Source organism: Colius striatus, chromosome 8 (assembly GCF_028858725.1).
Source record: "Colius striatus isolate bColStr4 chromosome 8, bColStr4.1.hap1, whole genome shotgun sequence".
Taxonomy (NCBI): Eukaryota; Metazoa; Chordata; class Aves; order Coliiformes; family Coliidae; genus Colius; species Colius striatus.
The window spans coordinates 24,566,556-24,585,089 of NC_084766.1; the positions used below are offsets into that span (position 1 = coordinate 24,566,556).

The 18,534-nt window shown below is 41.2% G+C and overlaps 1 protein-coding gene across 7 annotated transcripts in view; it reads left to right on the forward strand.

Annotated features, from left to right (window-relative positions):
- ARMH3 (armadillo like helical domain containing 3) overlaps window positions 1-18,534 on the forward strand; it is a 131,046-nt gene that overhangs the window by 32,763 nt on the left and 79,749 nt on the right. For all 7 annotated transcript variants that reach the window (XM_062001508.1, XM_062001507.1, XM_062001509.1 and 4 more), the window contains 5 exons: window positions 3,247-3,305; window positions 4,634-4,699; window positions 5,499-5,568; window positions 7,049-7,109; window positions 9,978-10,066. In XM_062001508.1, coding sequence (XP_061857492.1) covers window positions 3,247-3,305; window positions 4,634-4,699; window positions 5,499-5,568; window positions 7,049-7,109; window positions 9,978-10,066 — 345 coding nt within the window. The remainder of the gene's footprint in view (window positions 1-3,246; window positions 3,306-4,633; window positions 4,700-5,498; window positions 5,569-7,048; window positions 7,110-9,977; window positions 10,067-18,534) is intronic.

Genomic DNA, 18,534 nt, shown 5'->3' on the forward strand with positions numbered 1-18,534 from the left:
AACAAGGGATCTTTGTACCATATTTCAACCTATTACTGACAGTCACTATTAAGTTAGATGTAACAACTGAACAAAAATAGGAAGATAGCTGCAGAGCTGTGATACATCAGGTACTGAGCTTCATGAATGCTTGGCAGTGAATAAGAGAGCAGGCAGGAGAGTTTCCTTGTGTGTACTAGCTTGCAGTAAAATTGTCCCTGGCTGTGTAAGTATGCAAGCTAGCTGAGGAAAAAGTGAATAATTAAAATTAGGCCCAAAAGGAACTTTGTGAAAATATGTAGGGCACTCCTCAAAACCAAGGCAGAACCAGATTTACCTTTGTCTTTTCTCAGAGATATTGCTAACAGGTTGGACAAAGATGCTTTGATACCAGAACATCATTTTTAGGCTATCCATTGCAGTGTTTTATGACCCTTACTGTGAGAGAGCTTCATGTGCTTCCTAGAGTCTTTGTTGTGATTGAAATTAATTACGAGTTATCTTCTCTGAGATAGATATTGAGGGTGGATTGTTTCTTTCTTCTTTGTGTCAGCCTCTAAGTATTTGAAGTCTGCTTTCATGTTTCCTCTTGCTTTTGTCTTTAAGCTAAACCATGTCAGTCTTCTCTCAGTCATTTCTTATAGATTGCACATGTGAGGGGGGCTTACCAGCTCTCTAATCATTCTCATTTGTTTTTCTCAGGGTCTCTCCTGCTGATCTGTGTCTCAGATGGAACAATTTTATGTTTTTCAATATAACTTTGGCACTTATTTGTCACTAATATGGAAAGCCTGTGCAAGGCCTCAGGAACTGACAAATGGGATTAGTTTCAGATGGAGTGATATCTGATAGAGGGGATTCCTCACTAAACAAGCCTGCAAGAGATGAGTTTATTCTGACCTGAGACAGGAGTTGATGTTTCTTTCTTTACTTTTGTCCTAGCTTGTGTAACATTTGTGTGGCTGATAGACTTAATCTCCTTGCTGCCATGGCAGTATGTGGCAATGAGCTCCACTGGCTGATCATTTTTTAAAAGCACGCCTTTCAAACCAGTGCTTATTATTTCTAGGGAGTGTATTCCTATCCCGTATACTTTGATGATAGATAAGGCCTGCCTAACTTTTTTTCTTCTTGTAAGAGACCAAGCATTGAAGCAGGCTGCCCAGGAAAGCAGTTGAGTTGCCATCCCTGGAGTTATTTAAAAGCTGTGTAGCCGTGATGCTGAGGGACATGGGTTAGTGGTGACTGTGGCAGTGCTGGGTTAATGATTGGACTGCATCATCTTAAAGGTCTTTTCCAGCCTAAACGATTCTGTGATTCTGTGACATCAGTATAGCTGCAAGAGAAGAAGAATATAAGATACTCCATGTGTCTTGAGAGAGGTGGGAATACTTAGAGGGGAAACTGATTTGTTCTGCATCCAGGACTAGATAGTTGTTTTGGCCCCATCCCAGAAAGCATAATTTAATAGATTGTGTTTGTTAGATCCTTTCTCTTGTTTTCTCTGTTGTATCAGTCAGAGGCAGCTACCTTGGAGGAAACAAAAACTCTGCATCATTTTCCCTTCTGTAAAATAGGGTTCATAGTGATATGCCTTTCCACAGAAAGTGATCTGCTTTGTTCCTTTAATGAGGGATGCTTTGAAAGTATGAAATGCCTGTGTGATTAACTGCTTGCATAGCTGTCCCATAACTTCTAAAAGTGACATGATGTTCACAACACATTGGCTGAAGACCAAGAACTTGGTGTGAAATAGAAGCCTGTACAGCATGATCTCTAGAGAAACAAGTGGTAGCAGCACCTAGGAAAATGTACAGGGAGGCTTTAGAATAGGAAAATAACGAGGCTCCAGTGTATCAGAGTTCATTGAGGTCATTCCTCCTGCTTTGCAGGAGTAGAAAACTTTCACTTAAACATTTTGGCTGAGATAAGGACACATAGCAGAGACTTAACTCTCCCATTCCAAAATTCCTCTTCGTCTTACTCAGTGCAACAAGATGAAATCAACACACTTGAGGGCACATCTTGTTAGTAAATATCTGTCCCTCAGTAGCACAGAAAAGAACACAAAAGAGGTATCAAGCTAGACAGAGCAGCTAGCTAAGCCCATCCCATCTGTTTTTATAGATTACCATATAAACACTAACTAGCAAAGTGTTTATAAAAGTGACCTGCACAGATGCAAGGAGTTTGGCTGGTTTAGATGAAAGTGGTCTGACTGCTTCAGATTTCCCTCTCCTCCAAGTTGGACTCTGAGGTGGATGTCTGTGATGGCATGTTTAGTAGTCTTATGCTTTAGGGAAGCTGTAGGAGATCTCGGGAATGTGCAGCTTTAAGCTTCCTCAGAATTTAGTTGCAAGTTTGTTGTTGTGTGGGGTCTTTTTTCTTTGTTTGTTTTTGTGGTTTTGGGGATGTGTGGTAGCAGTGGTTTGGTTTTTAAAACAGAGTTTAGAATGAGCTTGATTGGACAGTGCCTGGAACAACCTGATCTTAGCTGACCCTGCAAGGATTGAACCAGTGGTTTCTGTCATCCTAAGTTACTCTGTGACTGTATGTATCTTGCTTTCAGTATTTCAAGGTTAAAATTTAGAGAAGTTTTAAATAATCCAAGTAAAAATTGTATTCTTCTGCCTTAGTCCCTCTCTATTTGTGAGTCTTTTAGCTCTCCAATTGTCATTCAGGATAAAAGCTGCTTGGAGCTGTAAGATGAATAACAAGGTGCAGAACATGATCAGGGCGGAACTCTTTTGCCTTCAAATGCTAAGTCTTTGCAGACTTGATTCTTTCATGGTTTTGTACAGAGCAAAGTAGGTCATGTCTCTCTCAGTATTGGGGTTAAAACTCAGGAATTTGAGTGTAATGTGAGGAGTCATTCAGCTACACTGTGCCAAACGTTGCTGCTTGTTTCATAACCTATGGCAAAGGTGATCTTCTTTCCTTCTTGTCTAAGAGAGGGAAAAGTGCATCTCTGCTGTGACAGAAAGACAGGGTCTAACCACAGCTTTTAGAGTATATGTGGAAGTAAAACTGAATGAGACATAAGCCCTACTGATAGTTACAGTGCTGTTGGAGGTTCAAATCAGAAACTTTGCCATTGTTTCAGAGTGGTGACAAATTGGTGGGATTTAGTGGTCAGGCTGGAGCGCTTAGAGTAGTTAGGCTATTGGCTGTCATGGAGGCTGGACTTTCCTCTTGCTGCAGTAGCTATCTTGCTCTTCAGCATTGCTCAGCTTGTGTGGCTCATGGAGGACTTCTTTTCCTTTGCAGATGAGCACCGGCTTCACAGTGGCAAGCTGTGTCTGATTATCCTGACGTGCATAGCAGAGGTAGGTTTCTTGTAACTATTCAGCAGATGGTGTGTTACGGGGCTGTATCTGCACGCACATCCCCTGCCTTCTGTTGAGCAGGAGCTGAAGAGCTGCAGTGGTACTGAGTAGTGAGGACGTCAGGCACTTAACATTTTGCTAATAAACCTGATGCAGTAGAGTTAAAATAGACTTGAGACATGAAAATTAAATCATCTTATTTGGATTAACCAACTGCCAGGGATGATGAGAGGAAAGAGTCAACCTAAGGCTTTTCGCTCGTAGCTGTCGAGTGACCTTGTGGAGTGGCTTTTAGATGAGTAACGTTAATGACTTTCAGCTCTCTGCTGCTCATTATATGGGCAATGCCATATCCCTTCTGATAGAAGTCTGAAATAAAGCCACATGGTTGTAGGTCCCTACAAGCAAGACAGTCTGGTAGTAAGTTGAAAAAGCAGTATCACAGAGCTGTGTCAGCAGTCCTGGCTGAGTGTGGTCCTGTCTTATGGGAATTATGTGCTAATGTTTTGACTTGAGTGATGATGGAGTTGTGTGGCATTTGCGTTTTGCTTGCTTGCAAGTGAAGACCTTTTGTTCTTAGAATAAAAAGCAGTGGTGTTGGTAGCCAGTGTAAGGATTCTGAAGTAATGTTTCTTCAGGGTTCTGCCTGAAAGCTAATAATCTCCATTTCAAATATTTATAATTACATGTTTTTGAGAACTCTGTTTGAATTCTTCAGGTGGATGCATAGATAACACAAGATAAGAAATTCTGTTGCTACACAACAAGGGCATGTTTTGGTTCTGGTATGAAAGAGAGAGTATATTTATTACCCAGCCTGCCTGTGTATTATCTCGAGGGATGATTTCCGTTTAGAGCTGGTCTTGGAATGAACTTTACTTGAGGAGTGGAGCAGCCGATAAACCTACCTGCTGGTACTGCAGTAACTTCAAAAATGTTAATCAAAAATGCCAATGTAAACCTTCATACACGCCGTGACAGAAACTTGTGCTCTGGAAAAGCACCTTGCGTTATACAGCACTTGCTAAACTCTTGACACTGGGATGTGCAGTCCAGAGTCTGGATGGGCAAAGAAAGAGAATAGAGAAGAAATGCTTAACAAAACAAGCAGTAGTGCAGACTGTAAAGTGAAATTGGGATCAGGAGGGATTTACTTTTGTGTGACTGGAGACATGAGTGGGGACAAGAGGAGGTAACAGGTGGCTTTGTACCCTTGTAGCTGTGTGTTGGGAGTCTTAAACTGAAACACTTGTGATTTGAGAGGCAATTGGAGGGTGTTGGGCAGTTGGTTGGCTTTTCATATCTCCTCCTCTTGCCCTTTTCAATAGGATCAGTATGCTAATGCATTTCTTCATGATGACAACATGAATTTTCGAGTAAACCTACACAGGATGGTGAGTCTTTTCCTCCAGATGGTCTGTTTTCTCTTTGGTAAGAGAGCACAGAGGATTTTAGTCCCTGTATGTTGAAAACTATGTCACAGATATCTAACCTAGATTGCTAAGGCACGTGGAAATACTGTGAGAAATGCAGTAGTTGGGGAATGATGTTGAAAACGCTCTCAGAATGTCTCACTCTGTCAAAGAACAAAGAGCTGGTTGCCCTGCTGGTGAATTCAGAGGCCTGTGTAGCTGGGAGGGAGCTGTGTATTATGAGGTCTCTGAGGAAATTAGTGGCGGAGAGAATGTTCTGCCTTAATCTTGAGCAAGCATTAGCCCTCATAGCCATCTGGAGTTAGACAGAGTGCTCAAATTTGGCTTATGCTTCATCCTGGGTGGGATGATTCAAATTCAAGGAAGAAAGTATTTTTTCCTATAGGTGTCTGTGTAGGACATGTCCTTACCTGGGTCATGAAGCTCTGTAGTTAAAGGTAACTTGAGTAGTTATACTAACTTGATGCATTCTGTCTTTGTGGTACTGTCAAGTTCCCCCTCATCTGAGAGTGATGCAGCACTTGAAAGGGGCATTAGTCCAGGAGAGAAACAGTCATCTTTGTAGTGATTAGATAGGGCTGAAAAGCAGACACCTTTTTGCTCCAGCCATGGCCTTTAGGGATATAGGTGAGAAAGCAGTTGGAGAAAAAGACAGAGGAAAGCCTGTGCTGCTTGTATTAACTGCATGAAAAAAACCAGTAATACACAGGATGTCACTTCAGGCTTCTACTGACTTCTTTTTGTCTTCGTATATTTGAAGCCAATGAGACATAGGAAGAAAGCAGCAGACAAGAACCTGCCCTGTCGCCCACTGGTGTGTGCGGTGCTTGGTGAGTATTGTTAAGAGTACATGTCTGCTTCTTTCTGTGGCATTTTTTTGTTCCACACTAGAAATATGAGATTTGTGGATTAAGGTGAGGGGTGGATGGGCTTAAAAGGGGGACAGTTACATACTGCAGATATTGCCAGTGGTGGACTGTCCATCTCTATGACATGACTGCCTCACAGAGAAGTTAAATCCGAGACTGCTGCTCCGTTGCAAGAAAACCTACATGTATTTACAGTAAGTTTTACAGGAGCCTATTGGCCTTTTAAACTCAAATTAGTAGCAGTAGGGAGGGCAGTTGATTAATAAATTCAGTGTTCTAGGTGAATTAGACACAAGTACTTTGTACACGAGGGCAAACCTATGGAAGGACATGCTTGTGAACATGTTTTCTGGGCATTTAGCCTTTTCCGAGGGGAAAAAAACACAATAGAAATGTCAGTAGCTGGGTTTGGTTTTGCCTGTGGATATGGAGGCACAGTTAAAAGCTTTTCGTGCAGCACATGATGAAGTTGTGACACTCAGTGCTGTGGAGGCCAAAAGCACTAATGGGTGCAGAAATGGGCAGAGCCTGGATCCCTGAATGACTCTTAAACCTTATGATATTGAAACAGCCTCAGACTGCAGCATTTTCAAACAGGTGATTGTTGAAGCCAAGACACGACAGCTGCATGAAGAATCTTTCTAGACTTTGATTTAATGCACTCTTTCCTTAGACTGTGTTTAGTCATTATTGAGTCTTATTGCTGGGCTATTAGTACCCTAGGAGGCTGCATCTCGCACTTATTACCGCTGGCATGGGTTAAGCACTTTGTATTAAAATTGTGTTGGGCAGAGAACACACATTCAGTTAGCATTTATTAGCTGAACCATAGTAACTTATCTCTTTCAATTCTGTTTCTATACTCTTCGCCTCTTATCCTCACACTGGGAGTCCTTAAATGTCAGAGACATTGTCTTCTTTTTCTTTTCCCTGAATGAGTCTTAAGCAGAAGCTTAGCCTATGTTGAGATCAAACTAGGTTTGCTTCAGAATTTATTTTAGGGAAAAACAGGTGTCCCCTACAATGTCTTGTCTTGAAGTAAACATTTGGGTTGTGCAGCATTTCTGGTAAGAATCATTTTCTAAATGCACTTTCCAATAGAATTTTCAATTAGTGACAAGACTTGAAGTATGAGAGCAGTTCTAAGCATCAGGATTCATGATGTATTCTTCTTTAACTAATAGTGAGGGAAAGCATATGGGGAAGCACTACCTCAAAGCAAATTACAGTATGTGCTCTCAGTTTCCAGCAGTTCTTTAATTCCAGAGGATATCTAATGCTCTCTAAAACAAACAGACAAAGTGAAATTTCTCTCATCTAAGCAGGGACTACTGTCTGGTAAAGGTAGGAAAGTGGGGCAGTTTGCCTTCTTCATTGTTGCCTACTTAGAAGTTAACCATGGCTAGCTCAATGCTTACTCTGTCGTTTTCTTTTCTCTCAGATTTGATGGTGGAATTCATTGTAACACACATGATGAAAGAATTTCCTATGGATCTCTATGTGTGAGTATCTGTGGGTGACTCATTGTGATTTCATTTGAAGTTTGAATTTGGGTGAAATTCTAGCCCTACAGCAATCTTCCAGCTGAAATAACACTCTGTGGCTACTGGGGAGCAGGATGACTTTTCGTGAACCCTTCCAGCAACTTTTTCTCCTTCTAAAATGCTCTGTGTGCCAGAAAATTGAAAGCAAAATGAAATTTCCACCTTTCAGACTGATTTCCTAATCTACTTGATCAAATGCAAAGAGCTTTGCAATCTGAAAGAAGTTTCATAATACAGAGTCACTGCAAGAATCTCTACTTCCCAGAGATGAATCTTGGTCTAGAAACTGAAAAGACAGTTTTGAAAAAACAAGGATGACTGACGTGTGGCCTTGAAGGCAACGTGGAGAGTGGGAGGCCTGAAATAGCCTGCTGGGCACCAAGGGGTAAAACTTAGCAATGAGGAAAAGGAGAGAAGAGGACAGGGCTACACATGAACACTCCATGTGTCCCTTGAGGCCACTAGAATGCTTTGTTCTATTTTAGCCTGAAGGGAAGAAATAGGATTTAGGCAGATCATTGGCTTTGCTCTGACTGTTTGTACAGTACTGAATTTCCCCAAGGCTTAAACAGCACTATATTCTGTAGAAGAGATAAAGATACATAGGCAGTTTTCCCTTAAGGTAACTTTTCAGCATGTTCTGATTTTACCCAAATAACCCTGCAACTACAGTGCCTTTGCAAGGCTTGTACAGTTCAATTATGAGTTTGTGAGAAATGCGGGTTTTTTAATGTCAAATTACAGAATTAACTGTATGGGTGCAGTACATTGCAATTTCACAAGAAAGGTGTGAAATGCTTGAGCTCTAATGTAAGGTCATGTCAAGAAACCCTGTGAGAATAATAAGTGGTAGCAACTGTCAGTGAGTAACTGTGTCCAACCATTTTGTCATGTTTGTGCAGTCCTTTCACTACATTCCTGTCTGAAACTACCCCATAGCAGACACAGTTATTGCAGGCAAACGGGGAGTTCTGAATGCACAAGTACTGTCATGCTTCTCTGCAATACATATAAAAGGTGACAATATGAAGCTGCCCAAGGAGAGGGCATGTTTAAAAAAGAAATCCAGGTTGCTTTGACCAAAGGTGGTTTTTATCTGATATGTGTGTTATGAATCCCTAGCACAAAGCTAAAAACCAGACACCCCACCGGGATGGATAACTTTGTAACTAAAGCAGTTTCATAATGTAAAGCAGCCTGGTTTGGGAGTCTTGTAGGCTGGGAGCTGCAACTCTGTCTCTTTCGGCAGGAGTATGAGGACTGTTATGTCTCTCCTCATCTCTTTTCATCCATGCCTTGATTTCACCCAGAAAGCTGTGTACTACTGTATATGACCACAAGGATTCAATGCTGAGACATGTCTGCAGAGTATTTTGCATTAACAGCTTTTGTAATTAGAAAGAAGCATTTTAGCCATTGACAGGTTCTTTCTGGTCAGTGCCTTAAGTAGTTTTTCTACAGAGGCCCATTTTGGTCTTACAGCCAAGCAAACACCTAGCTGGAAAGGTACTGGAAGTTATTTGGTATCAGTAACATCAGAAATAGCCAGTCTTCCCCTAGAGTGATTGGTGTTCCTGACTTGAAGACAACTGCCTGTATCCTAGCTGGTTTGTTTCCTTACTTTAGTTTAATTTGTGAGAATCCAATTTGAAATAGAGCAATTAGTGTGATGTTCAGCTATTATACATGATATAACCTTCATGCATCTACAGTCCTTTTCGGTCCTTAAGTCGTGATGGTATTTTTGGGATCATCTAAGAGTCTGAAAAGAATAATGTATACATTCTGCATTTTATTTCTTGAAGCTTTTTAAAGCCTTACTTTGAATTCTTCAACCCATTTTGAGTAACTTCCATGCAAATTAAAAAAACCCTATCTTTCCGTGCTTGTCTGATGTGCATTGTCTTTCAGTAATGTCTGTGCAGAGGGATGCTGGTATTAATGAGATAATGTGGTTTTGAGAAATAAGGATTTGGGCAAAAAGGGGTTTTTTTCCTTCTGAAATCTTTCTTCTGTTTTCTTTCTAAATGTCAATAACTATAAATAGCTTGGGCTAAGGAATTCAAATGTGTATGTATTTTCTGTCTTGTCCTTCATAATAGCTGGTGCTAGAGAATTTAGTCATTATATTGTCTATTTAGTTCTGATGCTACTTGGGAAGTATGTTTGTGCGCCTAAGAGTTGATATGAACTCTGGATGCTATAGAGACCTACAGAATTTAGAGACTTCACTCGTATGTTAGCTGTATGCCGGGGGATTTCAGAGTTTGCAGGTGTATTGCTTGATCATTCTAAAGCTCATACATAAATGGGAGACCAGAAAATCTGTCAGAAACGGTTCTTTTTTAAAAAGCTGTAATTAAAATGTGTGCCTCAGTCAAACTAAAAGTCCTACAGTTTGTCTGAATCTGTCATTTCCCTTAGTCTTCATCATTTGGGCCAAAGAAACTGAAAAGCCCCATTGTGCCCAGATTTTACAAAGTCAGAGCTCAGTGTCTGCAATGTACAGAGCCTGCAAGTTAAGTAACTCCTTTTGTGGAGCTTACGGGGCCCTTAGGTAAAGGGCAGCAAAGAGTGGATAGTATTAATTAAATATAAACAACAACCTTGCATTTGGAGTCGATCCAATCATGTTGAGCTTATACTGGCATACAGGCCCCTCACTCATGTTGCGTCCCTTTAGCAGCCCAAAACCATGAGCCCCATCCTCCTCCATCAAGCTTTGTTTGTCTGTTTCCTTGCTGCAGATTTCAGAGACGTTTCCAGGTTTGATCTAGAATTTCAGGGAAATGGCAGGTAATTAATCCTTTGCCCTCTCTTTTCCAGACGGTGCATTCAGATTGTGCACAAGCTGCTGTGCTACCAGAAGAAATGCAGAGTGAGGCTTCATTACACCTGGAGGGAGCTCTGGTCAGGTACTTTGCAGCTGCAGAGAGGGACAGATATGAAAAGCCCAGAGTGGGTGGCTGTTTGATGGCTGTGACTGCTTGTTCTGTTGTTACAGGGTTAAGCAGCAAGCAACAATTCTGTTAAAGTATCTTTATTTTGCTTCTTAGTTGCTACATGCAAATTACTTCTTTTGGAAAGCTGGGTTGTTATCATAATGGTAGCTAATTTACTTTCTTGTCTGGCCATGATCACCATGGTACCCAAATGTCTTTGTTTTTCATTACCTGGTCCCTCTTCACCTGATTGGAGAAATGGAGTAATGTTTTATGCAGTAGTGTTTCTTTCAGATATTTATGAGTGGAAAGGAGGCAGGCTCTTTACTAAAGGGAGGCAAACCTTACTTCTTACTCTGAGATGTATACATATAGAATAGCCTGTGTAGCTCCTTCTGAAGAGAAGCAACCTAGAAATGTCAATAGGAGGGAAGAGGCTTTTAACTCTGACCTTTTCATTGATGATAGGTAGTCTGGTTTATGCCATTGGTATCCTGAGATAGATAAATGTTACGGGATTTGACTCATAGCTAGTGGACGTAGTTTTGTAGGACTGTGTTTGATGCAGTTATTGTGTGGGAGGTCTGAGGAAGGGGGTAGCAGAATGGATGATGAGACCTACAAGACTTGTTTTGTGGATATAGTGTGTGCTTCTGTTCCTGTCTTGGAAGCAGTGAAGTAGCTCAGCTAGGAAAGTACAGTTAATTCCTTAGCTGCTGTGGCTTAAACAAGAGGTTTATAGAAACATGGTCCTAATTGTGTATTCCCAGAGCTGTGCTTGAGATTCAGGATCAGCAACTTGGCTAGTGTAATACAACTCCTATCAGAAATTTGAGAGAGGATGACTTTTGAACAAGGCAGTGATGAGTGGTTGGTGAAGCTGTTCTCAATTAACACTGAGTACTTCCCTTCAGCTGAGTGTAGATACAGAGAAACGAACCAACAATCTGAGTCACTTTCAGTTATAACATTTTTGCCTTGTGTGACATGTGGCCCATTCAGACTTTCTAAATTATTCCTGTAGAAGGTGAAGTGGGTACCCCTAATTAAAGGATTAGCGATTCTGTTGTTTTCTTCAGAACAGAGCCCCTAGAGGCACAGCTGCAGTGTAGTGCCTGTTCAGGGGAAGAGCGTGTTCAATGTGGATGTCTATTGAGAATAGAAATTGCATCTGACAGCCTGTGTGGTATCTTCTCAGCAGTCAACCAGATCCAATCCTATTTGGCTAGGCTGAGCTGTGTCTTTCCTATACACTGGCAGTATGGAAGTCTCAAATATCATACCTTTTGCTTGAAGGTACTGTTCCACAGTTCAGACAGCACACTCTTAGATGTCTTTCAGCCTTTAGCTTTCCCTGGTTTAGGGAGCTGAAAAATAAAAATCTTTGCTACACACTGAGATTCAGTATCTTGGGATATTCTTGTTAGCTGTCTGTAATTAGCTGGTATTTGTATAATGCTTCTGGAAACATAAAGTGCCCCAGAAGTACTAAATACTGCACGTGCTTTGCAAGCAAAGTAGTAAAATAAAAAGCACTCAGATTGGTCAGGTTTTGGTGAAGGGCCTGGGAGGTCTGCATGGCTGATATAGCTGAGGAGCCCTACACTTACTATAGATTTCTGCATAAATTACAGTAAGAGCACTTTAAAAGTCTTTTTTTCATATAGTATATTGAGGTGAACAGAGAGATTCTTCAGTAGCTCATTCATACGGGCTGGGAGGCCCTGAGCTGAAGGGTATGTGCACCTGTAAAAGGGCACATCATGGATGCTCCAGGTGTGTACTTCTAGAGTGCTATATGTGGCAGACCAATGGCTAATTTCCAGCCCTACCTTGAGATATATTTCATAGTTACCTCTTATTCTTGTCAAGGCTGCTCTTTGATTACCCAGAATACTGCTGCCTTTGATGTGAAAGGATGGCTATTTTTATAGTCTGGATCCATCTGACAGATGATTCCAAGCCAGAGTACAGGGACATCTGAATTCATTATTGTCCTTTCTATGAGCATATCCCCCTTCAGGCTTTTACTTTGGATTGCTATCACTGCTGGATGAACAGCTAAAAGGGAAGCAGCTCTTCCCTGTAAGGTCTGAGGTCTCAGATTGTCCCATCAGGTGTGTTTTACAAAAGGTCTTCAAGCCCACACTCATCTTCTTGAATGACAAGGTGTGTGACTGAAGCAATGCCTCTGTTGTGCAACATGGAAGTGTCTTAACAGACCTGAGTGGAGCAAGGAAGCTGGAGGGAATAAAGTGTAAGGAAGTATTGAAAGAAGGGGAGAGAATTCCACGTGGCACGTAAAAGGAGGAGAGTTGTCTCAGGCAGAAAATTGAGTGGGAGAAGAAGACAAAGGGAGTGCTGTGGGGTAGGTAGCTGGTTACAGGGTGTGGAGGAACTGAGATAAAGGTTGTAGGTGGAAGCAGCAGCAATATATGGAGCCTTCTGTTCACTTGCTGATGCTAATGTCAGCTAGTTTCTAATTAAGGAAAGCCACTCGTGTGTCATCTGATGGATAGATGCTCTTCCTTTGTGGGCGCTTTGTCTTCAGTATGGAAGGCCAGCAGCACTTTGAGAACGTTTCTGCATTTCCTTTTTGATTTTAAATTGCAATGATTGCAGAGAAAAGCAGAGGAGCCAGGTGCTTGGTATCTCTCAGGACACATATCGGGCTGTTTGTGCAGTCTGTTACACTTCATAGTTTTTTGGATGTGCATGTTGCTTACATGTGATGTACTTCTGTTGAACTTGTGTTTTCAACATCAGGGTTTGAGGAAGAGCAATATTGTTACTGAGTCTTTGGTTGTAACCCAGCCTTGTCTTCCCTATGAGATGAATTCTTTTGTATTAAGTCAAGGGACCAGGACCATGATGCTCACTCAGTACAGTATAAATCTCTAGCTGTGCTGGCCAGATGACCAAGAATGTTTAGCTGACAAAGAATGGTGCAGAGATTTGAGAGCTGGGGGCAGGATTGGCAGAAAGGAGGACCTGTGGGTGGCAGAAGTAGTGTATATATAAGCTGGCTCTAGCTAAAAGTAGTGTGAAAACAAATATCAGATCACTAGTGGAGCTAGATTCTAGAATATCCTAAAAGGGTGCTAGAGGGCAAAAAGCGATTGTAATTTGATTAGCCTGTGAAAATGATTACCCAGTGCAGCAACCGACAGGTGGACCAGACATTCAGATCCACAGATGTCTGTTGATCTTAGTTCATAGAATCATAGAATGGTAGGGGTTGGAAGGGACCTTTAGAGATCATCCAGTCCAACCCCCCTGCAGAAGCAGGTTCACCTAGATCAGGTCGCATAGGAACATGTCCAGGCGGGTCTTGTGGAGGCTCCTTCCTTGGAGGTCTTCAACCCCTCTGGACAGCCTGTGCCAGGGCTCCCTCACCTCGACAGTGAAATAGTTTTTTCTTATGTTTAAGTGGAAATTTTTGGGTTCCAGCTTCATCCCATTGCTCCTTGTCCTGTTGTTAGCTGCTCTAGAAAAAAGGGATGTCCCAACCTCCTGACACCCACCCTTTAGATATTTATAAATGTTAATGCAATCTCCTCTCAGTCTCCTCTTCTCTAGACTAAACCTTTTCAGCAGATTATTTGCTTTAGTTCAATCATCTATGGTTGGTGTGTGGCTCTTCCCTTTGATCACTGACAAAATCTTGAGGTTTTCCTTCTGTAACAGTGTACCATTACTGGTGACTGGCCTGGAAGTTTGGCGAAGGTCAGATAGGATTGTGTTGACCTGTTCCTTTAGAGATGTTTTGGCCCATTGGAAATCTCCTGGACTGTTATGCCAGGAACTTTATACTTATTAAACACTGATTTATTGAATGTCAAGTGTGAGGTTCTTGATAGAGCTGATACGGAAACTTGACTTAGTAACAACCATTTCCAGCCTCTCGGGAACAGCATCTTAATGGACAAGTTCTTCAGTTCTGCCCCTTGTGATGTGACAATGAAGTTTATTTTGTTGGTCATGAAGGCAAAGTTTGGGTTTTAGCTGTTGAACTCTAACATCACTTGAGTGATGGAAGGTGCTATATATGTTGTTGTTGTTCAGGCATGTACAAGCTATGCCAAAAGAGTTTTCATGAGTCATTTAATCTTTTTATATAAAAAGACCTCATTTCTTCAACTCCTCCCACCTCAGAATTAGTAATGCTTGAGCAATTCACTCTGAGCTTAGGGAGTGCAGGTAGCTTTGCAGTTGCTATGGTTTGCTTTAAGCAAGGACCATGTTTAAACAAACAGAAAAGCAATTCTAATACAGACTTACAATACCAAGAGTAGATCATAAAAAGATCTTAAATAGAATAATGAATTATGGTGAAATAGCTATTTATTAGGGCAATTGAATGCAAAATAGGATTCAAGATGAGCTTTGCCATTAGTAAACATTGAAGATCAGTTTCCAAATTATTGTAATGTAAGAGCTACAGTTTCTTATCTTGTAGCTTAGTTAATTCAATAGATGCTGAATGTACTGTTAAAATGAAGATGCTTCAGAAGTGTAGCACTGTCAGGAAGTTAATGTTTCTCTGTTTTTATTTTAGGATTATCAAAGCAGACTTTCTGTAGACTCCTTAGGTTGTTTTTTTTGGTCAGTTTGTGTATTTATCACATGAGGATAATCTTGCTTTCAGAATCTTTTTGGGTGACTACTAAAGAGGTGAAAGGTTCCTCTGTGGAATAATTTAAAACAGAGCAGCAATATGAGGGAGGTGGGGAGAAAAACACCCCACTTTCAGTATGTCTAACACACTCGCCCTTATACAGTGTGTGTTTAAAGTGATATTGTTTAGTCACTTGTACTTTACTATGTTATTTCTGAGGCTGAAATATTGGTTACTGATAATATTTATTACCTACAGCATTTCTGGTTCTTCAACTGTTGATCAAGTCTGCTTCAGCCCTCTGATTTGTGTTGCTGAACAGGTTGGAAATCAGATGATGTTGCATCTCCACTTCATCTCTAATCCTGCTGTCACTGTCGCATTCTGCAGCAGCTACCTGGCAAGGGAAGCTTGTCTTGCAGCTCTTGTGGAGGCAGGATTCATGTATTGTTATACCAGACAGTCCAATTGACTGGTACAATGCCTAATCACCAGGTGCCATGAGAGTTTGAAAGACTACAGAGACCTGCTTGGCCAGTTGGCAAATGACTTAAAGGTTTTAGGGAAAAGACTTAAAGATCTAGAATTTGACTGTCTTACAAACTCAGTAAGTGTCTTATGTGGCTTTAAAAAAAACCTGTATGCTTCTGAAGTCTTAAGAGTTCAGAGGAAGCAATCATGGTTGTAGCTTGATGGCATGGCTATAGCTGCTGAGGTAATTTCTGTGCAATGAAGAATTCTATGATACAGTAACAGAGAAGGAAATGTCTTTAAACAGTGAAGTATGTTGTATGCATGAGAGTGGTCTCTGCAGCACAGTGTCTTCGATGGTAACTAATACAGATCATATGTAGGGATAAGGTAGAAGGAACAGGAGCTTGTGTGTTAAGTGTAAAATGCTTTCATAAAATCTAATCTAGGGTGAGTACAAAGAAGGTCTGTTTGCTAAAGGGTTCTACTTGAACTTGCTGTTTTGGGAAGAAGTCATTATGTGACACTTGACCTTTAAAATACCTTCCAGCAGAAATGCTTTCTGACTTCACTGCATTGCTTGTAAACTGTAGGGAACTATGGAACAAATCCTGAAGGGTTTTGATGCCTCTGTAGGCCAACATATGCTCTAGCTAATGCAGGCTTTACCTGGTGCTTAGCCTGATTTCTCAGTGCCTTTTGATAGTGGGAGGCTGGCCCAGCTTTACAGAGCTGAAGGTCAGAGTTTCCATGTTACTGAGAGCTCTCAGCCGTGTGCCTTTGGGCGTGCTGGAGGTTTGGGATCTCATGACTCGTTTGAGTACCCAGTGATACTGGCTTTCTGAAGAGAGTGTGACCTCACTGAGGAATGAGGCTGGAAGTGGGAAGGATGGGCTCTCTCTGCAGTTCCCAGTGGTAGTTCAGTAGGAGAACCAGGAACTGAGGGAGGAAGAGGCAAGAACAGTGTCATGACTGGTTAAAGTTGAGCTGCTGAACAGCTGCAACAGGAATGGGAATTGGATGGGGTAGGTCTTTGGAGCCAGAGGGGGGAATCTTGACCTGAGAGGGTGAAGAGCCTTAGAGATGATAGTATATTATGAGGAATAGGAGGCTTTGAGTATAGGAGGGACTACGTAGGATGAGGTCTGGAGTTAGATGGTTAGGGAGGCTAGGAGGTGTTACCAGAAACAAACTTAAAGTTAGAAAACATTGCATGATCTGGAAAGGGAGCTATTGAGCATTTTTAACTCTCAGAGATGGAACTAAATAGCCTTTTGCTATTCTCTTAATGGAATGCTTTCCTGGCACCATTCTTCAGTGTGGGTAACTGAGGAATGAGAGCTTGTGTCTAACTTAGGTGTATATCCTGGCTATTTTTTTTGTTCCAGTGGTTCTTAATGTATTGTATGCTTGAAAGAGGAAAAAGTGTTTCCTTCTCAGATTGATGTCTGGACTGTTTCAGCCATGCTGATGACTTCCTTCTGTGTCAAGGACGTGAATGTGACTTCACAGGTCTGGTATTAGCACACTGGGGGCAGGAAAACATAGCTTTATGATCACAAAAACCAGCAGTGTCCTTCAGCATTACAGTGAATTGGGTTGTTAAGTTGAAGTTTTGAAATTACTGTTTATTTCTAGGTGTCTCACTAAATCAATTTTAAAACTGATTAACGTCCATGTTATGCAACATCCTTGTCTGGCAGCCTAGCTCACCTTGCTGACAGTAAGGTCAGACAAGTAAGTCAGATGACTGGCAAACTTTTCCTCTGTTCCTTATCTCTGAAATTGAAAGAAAATCAATCATACTGGAAGCTGTTTAGTAGGAAACCCAATAGGTTCACACGCACTTGTGCTCATTGATTCCAGTGAAATTTCTGAGGAGGTGAAGTAGTTCTGAAAATCTGTTGGAAATAATATAGTTTCTCACACAAACTGAAGGCTGTAACTGCTATGTGCCATAGAATAGGTAGTGGGAGTTGGCAACCCTTTGAGTTGCCTATTTTCTTTGCTCATAGGCATGCTGCTGCCTGGTTGGATATGTGGTACTGCATTGGCACAGGTTTGGTACAGGAGTGCAACTATTAGTGCTGTTGGCTATTTCAGTGAATTTAGAAAGGATCGAAATGGAAGGATAGTTTTGTAAAATAAATTTAGATTGTAGCTGTTATGTGTGTTTTGGGTTGGTATTCATGGATTTATTTAATTTGTACTTTTGGTAGCAATTCCATGTTGTCCCAAAGAAAACTCTGAGGGAGCTCACTTATAGGCAGGAGATGTGTGAAGTTCAGAAGGAAGACTGCAAAGGGCTGCTTGTAGTCTCCTGCTGCCATTCTCAACTGGTGGTCCAATTACACGTTAACCTTTCCATGTTACCTCCTTCAACCAAAGCTAAAACACTTGTGTGGTAAGAGCACACAACCATATGATGAAATGTACTGGTATAAATCTCCTAAAAAACATGTGTAAGAAATGCAAAAACTCAGTGGCTTTCTTGTGAAAGAAGATGTTCTAAATTCCCTGTGTGGGGCAGTTTTAGGAGGCTTCTGCTTTTATTTAAATCCTCATTAGTGTTTTATTACTTAATCCTAGGTACCTTCACTTTATCTTAACATATTTTAATACTAATGATAAAGAGCCCTGATTAATGATAGAAAGAAAAAGAACAATACAAGATTTGTGGCTGTTATTGATCACCTGGTAAGATCAGGATGAGAATTCTTCATCAGATAAGCACAAAGGGAATTTAGTCATTTAAGTGGACAAAAGTCTGGTAACCTTTTGGTCATCCTGCCTCAGCCTGGCAGGTCTCATCTGGATATGTAATGCTCTGTCTTGTAATTTGCTTTTTAAATAAAGCTGGCTAACACTGGAGAATTTGATAGTGAATCCCTAACAGTTTGCAGGTCTTGGTGACCTAGAGGAGATAGTGTGATAATTTCTCCTGGGAAACGCTCCTGTTGATGACAGAAGTGTTACAGCTGGAGCTGTTCACAGCCATTTCTTTATCTACGTGGAGGGGCTGCAGTATTCAGAACACAGTGATTTAAACCCATCCCTTTTTTGTTTGCAAGAAGCAGCACTCCAGGGTCCCTTATTTTGCTATCTTTCCACACAGTATCTCTGCCCTTTCTCCAGATGCTCCTTCTTTTCTATTTTAAAACCCTGTGCAAAAATGTGCAACCTTAACTCCCAAGACTACTATTTAATTAACAGTGTGAACCTGTGTTGTCAGACAATAGAATTGAGCTCGATACTTCCCTTTCCTCTAAAGGGGAGTGAGGCTTGTGGGTGTGTGCTTTTTTTCCCCCTTTATTTTCAAGAAAAAAGCATATTGTTCACCTGAGCTTCATGT